The 6,000-nt window shown below is 32.9% G+C and overlaps 1 protein-coding gene across 1 annotated transcript; it reads left to right on the top strand.

Annotated features, from left to right (window-relative positions):
* Window positions 1-904: 904 nt before the first annotated feature.
* Window positions 905-1,459, top strand: LOC149198300 (uncharacterized). The gene is made up of 2 exons (XM_089408998.1): window positions 905-1,082; window positions 1,179-1,459. The coding sequence occupies exons 1-2, from the start codon at window positions 905-907 to the stop codon at window positions 1,457-1,459; spliced, it is 459 nt and encodes a 152-aa protein (XP_089265124.1).
* The last annotated feature ends 4,541 nt before the right edge of the window (window positions 1,460-6,000 follow it).

Here is a 6,000-nt window from a genome sequence, read left to right as displayed (position 1 = left end):
CCTCGAGGAAAAATTAAAGAAAAAACTAACACCTTCTTGTGAAACTATCCCAAGAATTTATGGTTTACCTAAAATCCATAAAGAAGGAGTTCCTCTTAGACCAATAGTTAATACCATTGGCTCCCCAACCTATGAACTCGCTAAATATGTTTCCAAGATCCTTAGGCCTCTTGTTGGGAACACTGATTCTTTCATTAAAGATTCCCATGACTTTGTGAAACTTATTAAAAATGAGAGGATGAACCAGGATGACATCCTGGTGAGCTTTGACGTAGTATCCCTATTCACCAAGATTCCTCTTGATGAAGCCATTCAGGTTATAAAAGATGTTACTGATCCCCAAACCGCAAGACTAGCTGAGATTTGTTTACGATCAACTGTTTTCACCTTCCAAGGTGGATACTATGAGCAAACATCTGGAGTGGCAATGGGATCACCCCTCTCGCCAATTGTGGCCAACCTTTACATGGAATATTTCGAAAAGAAGGCCCTTGAATCATACCCTTTGAAACCAGCTTGGTGGAAGCGATTCGTTGATGACACAAACATAAAATGGACTCATGGAAAAATAGAGCTTGATAAGTTTTTCATTCACCTTAACTCTATCTCCCCTGAAATAAAATTCACCATGGAGATGGAAGAAAACATGAGGATCCCGTTTTTAGACGTTCTTATCATTAGGAAGGAGGATGGCTCCTTAGGGCATAAGGTTTTTAGGAAGTCAACCCACACAGAGAGCTACCTTCACGCAGACTCCCACCATCACCCATCCCAGAAGTTTGGCATTCTGAACACTCTGGCTATCAGAGCTCTTAGAATCTCTGATTCTGATCATTTAGACGAAGAAAAGAGGCACTTAGTATCAGTGTTTAAAAGTATAGGCTACAAAGAAAAAGAAATTAGAATGGCTATAGAAAGGGCTGAAAGAAGGGTGTTATCTCAGGAGCTTAAAGCTCAAGACCAACCTCAGTGTGGGAAGGTGTTTCTACCTTATATTCAAGGGGTAACAGACAAGATTGCAAGAATCCTGAGAAAGAAAGACATAATTACCCAGTTCTCGGCACCCGGAACAATTAGACAAAGTATGAGGTCTGTCAAAGATAATATTGATAGACACCAACTTAAAGGAGTTTATAAAATAGATTGTTCATGTGGGAAAAGTTACATTGGTGAAACAGGTCGTTCCTTGCAAACTAGACTGAAAGAACATGTAGCGGATATTAGGAATGATAGGTCTCGTACTTCGGCCCTGGCAGAGCATTCCTCTAAAACTAGGCACCATCTCTGTGTGGAAAATGCCTCAATTGTTGCAAGAGAAGAACATCATCATAAGCGGAAAATTAGAGAGGCTCTTGAGATTATGAAACATCCACATAATCTCAACAGGGACAATGGCATCGAGATCAGTAGTAGCTGGTTTCCCTTAATCAGAGAAATCAAGACCTCCAATGCTTCCTAGGTTTGCCCGCAATATGTATTTTTTCCCTTTTTATCTCCTAAAATCTGTCTCAAGACATTAATAATTAATATTTAAATATAATAAAATTTTTAATCTATTAAAGTTTTAATAATAATTAAGTAGTAAATAAAAATTATAAGATGTACTATTATTATTAATTATTAATTATGACTATTAAGTGTCAGTATTATTATGATTCATATTAAAATTAATTTTTATTAATATTTGTAAATAACTATTAATTAAATTAGTTAGATATATTTTATATTATAATATTGATTACCTAGTATTAATTATTATCATTATAAATTATTACTTATTATTATTAATAAAAATTATTATAAATTATCACTAATTATCATTATAGATTATTATAAACTATTAGTATTATCATTAATTCAAAAAAAAAAAAAAAAAAAGATAAAAATAAATCCCATCAACCCCTAAAATAATCTCATTTATATTCAAATTAATAAATAATCTCATCTATTGTAATATTAATATTTATTATAGCATAACATAACATTTATTAATTATTATTAATATTTATTATTTATAAATAACTATAAATAATAATAATCCATAACAATTATAATACTTATTATTTATTATTAGTATTGTTATTATTCTTATAAATTATCATAAATTATTATTATCAATTATTTTATTTTATTATATTAATAAATTTAATTATAAAAAATTGTTATTATAAATTATTTTAAATTATTATATATAAAAATTATTATTTATTATGAGAAAATTTTTAATTATTAAGAGAAAATATATTACTAAGAAATTCCACCTTTACTATTTATTATTAGTATTAATCTATCATCAAATTAAATATTATATGATTAGAATTAAAATAAACCTAATTTAATTAAATATTTGATAATATTAATTATTAAGCAGCCGACCTTCATTTTTTCCTTTAATCAAAACAGCCGACCTTCTTTAATCAAAACAACTTACCTCATAACTATTTATATCTCGCAATTGAGCTCTTCTACTATCAACATTCAATAATAGTCCTGATGATGGATCCCTGTTGGGATTTGAAACGTTGACAGAAAAATGGTTTTTACTGTGGGTTCTCCGGTTACGAAGTTAGAAGATATTTTTCTTCTTGATATGTCCTTCTAGCTTGAGAGTTTGAGAAGAGGTAATTTCTTCCAATGCATTACAAGATATGGTCGGACTCATTTCTTGATGCTCGATGTGATCTTTCACTTCTTGAACATTTTTCTTCTTGATATGTCCTTCTATCTTGGTAGTTTGAGGAGTGGTAATTCTGGCCAATGCATTACAAGATATGGTCAGATTCATTTCTTCTTTCTCGATGTGATCTTTCACTTGAACCTTTTTCTTCTTGATATGTCCTTCTATCTTGAGAGTTTTAGGAGTGGTAATTCTGGCCAATGCATTACAAGATATGGTCGGATTCATTTCTTCTTTCTTGATGTGATATTTCACTTCTTGAACCTTTTTCTTCTTGATATGTCCTTCTATATTGAGAGTTTGAGGAGTGGTAATTCTTACCAATGGTTTACAAGATATGGTCGGATTCATTTCTTCTTTCTCTAGGGTTGGGTCCTGGCATATATTCTCTTCTTTTGATGTTTCTTGATCCTTTTCTTCCTCCTCTTCATACTCTATGTAAAATAATTTCTTCTCAACACACTTATGACCTTTAGTGCATTTTCTATCACAATTGTAACAAAGCCCTTTTTCTCTTTTTCTTCCAATTGTTTTGGTGTAACCCTTGTAGGTTGTGGAAGGCTAGGAGAAACAACACTTCCATCTTTATAGTTGTGAGGGGTAGACTTCCTTGTTGCCATAATTTTGCTTTCCACTTTGTAACAAAGCCTTTTCTCTATTTTTTCTTCCAATTGTTGTGGCTTTTCTCTAAAGAAGGTGTTTATGTTTGTATCCTCATAATGTGCTATCATTTCCTCCATGAAAATTGACCACGTAACAAGTTGTTTACGAGAACAAAACCCTTTATACCATAAAAATTGATCCGGTTCTAAATATGAAGATGCAATACATACCTTTTGTAACAGTGGTACACCATGTAGATCAAAATATTGCCCCATCTGTAGTATCCAATTTACTGGATCCTTTCCATCAAACTTCCTCATATCGTCTTTTCTTGATTTCAGGAGCTCAATCTTGAAATGCCTATAACTCTATAATTTTGGCTCTTCTAGTTCTGAAATTGCGAATTTAAGTAGCCCTCTGTGTCCTCTTTCCAATGCCACTAGTCTTATCAAATTTGGATTCTCCAAGAGAGAGTTATGCACAATCTCCCAAGATGACCTGATTATATACCTTTTCAGAAGAGAGAACTTGTATGTAGTGCCATGTGTGACTGTTTTGACCTTTGGTTATGAAAAATATACACTGGAAACTACAACCTGTCCTCTTTTTGTAACTTCTTACGAAATTTCAATCTGATGCTTAGAGAGATAGCTATGACAATTTTCCCAAGGTCACCTATTTGGAATGTAACTCAAGGGTCTGCAAAAACCCTAAATTCCTCAGACTATATCTCTGAAAATATAGCAAGACAAGATCTGAAATTCGGAGCAGAGGTTTAGACTAATTTCTTCTCAAATGGGTTTTTCTTTAGCTTTTGAAACTTCATAGCGAAAATCCCATGATGATCTGTTTTAGCTTAAATTCTGGAGCTTGTAAAAATCCTAACTTCCTCAGATCATATCTCCGAACATATAGTGAGACAAGCTATGAAATTCAGACCCAAGGTGTAGCATGATTGCGTCTCAAACGGTTTTTTTGTTTTGGTTCTGAAACGTTGCAGGAAAAAAGTTATAGCGAAAATGCCACGATGACCTATTTGGAGCAGCGAAACCCTAGAATCCAAAGCTCTGATACCAAATGCTATGAAACCAACTCACAAAATGATAGAAAAGAGAGATAAACGCCTTAGAAATAAGCCTCTTCGAGGGGGCAACCTTCTTTACATTACAAAAATGAACAATTCTTAGATGATACAAATGAAAAGACCTCCTTTCTATATATAAGAGTCTAAGGGGTCATAATATAATCAGAGCTGACATAACAATAATAATGTAAGGGCACAATAATAACAATAATGGGCTTCCATGGGGCACAGTAATAACAATATGGGGACTACATGGGCACAACAATATAATAAGGGGGCTGTACTAATAACAATAAGGGGTTGCCCTAGTAGTATAAGGACCTAACAATCCATTATTTTATGTTTGTTGTTGTCTGTTGCGGAAGTATCTCTTATAATACTCTATGTTTGACAATACTGATTAGGACGAATTGATTATGAATTAGAAGTTGAATAAGTGATGAAACTACTCTATGATAATTTGTATTTGGTTCCGTGATTTATGATGGCTTCAGTATTTGTTTGGGTGAATGATATAATGGAATGATGATTTAGATTTATTTATCAATATTTTGAGATCTATACGCGAGTAATCTTAAAGAGAAGCACGTACACACGCAAGTATGATGAAGAATAGTAGTGTATACAATCTGATACATGCTTGATCAAGGTTTCTAGTGGAAGCAGTTGGTTTCCGTGATGAGTAACAGTGTTTGACTTGGCATATTGATGAGTGGTTATGCATTGGTATGATTTGTTCTTATTTAGTTGCACTTGTTACATTAGTAGATTTAATGATCCAATATTTGAATAGTTGATTTCAAAATTGATGAGAATGGATCCAGTTTGAAACATTCTGAAAAGTGTTCTAGAAAGGGCTGAGGATAATAGTCTTTAGAAAGGGGGTTGTAGCGCCCTTCCAGTAGGAGATGGAAAATGAGAAACAGTTGTAGCCTTTTGTGGGTAGGAGTATGTGTACTGGTTAAAGTCTACGCCAGTACAAGACTGTAAAAATATTATTTTTTAATAAAAGAAGAAGATAGAGATGACAATAATGGTGGTTTTCTCCCACATTGGGTTTGCACCTAAAAATCTCGGTGTTCATATGGTTGTGTGCGTTAATATTCTATCTTCTTCTCAATTGCTCATACTTACTATTTAATTGATGAATACTGGAATAATAATGCATTGATTAATGCTGCACAAATGATCAAATAAGTTATCTAGATATACATGGGTTTTTGTAGTAACAGTCGTGTACATATGCTAGTTCCCTTTACACAATTGATTATAATAATTAGAATAAGAAATTGAAATTGATGTGTGTAAAATACTGATTCACCCCAACCCCCCCCCCCCCCACCCCCATTATTTTTCCTAAAAAACAATTAATTCACATCTCATGAACATGGAGAGAGGATAAAAATAAATTCTTTTCATGTTTGTTATCCCTTTTTGGATCACATTTTTAGAGATCATTGTTCAAATTTTCTTTGGAGACAATTTTGTTGGATTCATTACCCTGATTGTGAAGAAGTTTCAGCTTTATATAACAGAAGTCTCGAATCTCTAGGAACATGTGCTTCATCCCTTAGATTACTTTTCTTTTTTTGTGAATCCTTAGAACAAAAGATTTGGCCCTAAGGCAGGACAAAAC

The sequence above is a fragment of the Pinus tabuliformis genome, chromosome 2_2, assembly GCF_031772625.1.
Source record: "Pinus tabuliformis cultivar Carrire ecotype Pingquan chromosome 2_2, CPIR1, whole genome shotgun sequence".
Lineage (NCBI taxonomy): Eukaryota > Viridiplantae > Streptophyta > Pinopsida > Pinales > Pinaceae > Pinus > Pinus tabuliformis.
The sequence above is the reverse complement of the archived record's forward strand: the minus strand, read 5'-3'. Positions and strand labels throughout refer to the sequence as shown.

Bases quoted from the DNA above. Each gene is read 5' to 3' on its own strand.
- LOC149198300 (XM_089408998.1), top strand. From the start codon at position 905: ATGGCTATAGAAAGGGCTGAAAGAAGGGTGTTATCTCAGGAGCTTAAA. The intron at 1,083-1,178 runs GTATGAGGTCTG...TTGGTGAAACAG, and splicing joins ACCCGGAACAATTAGACAAA to GTCGTTCCTTGCAAACTAGA.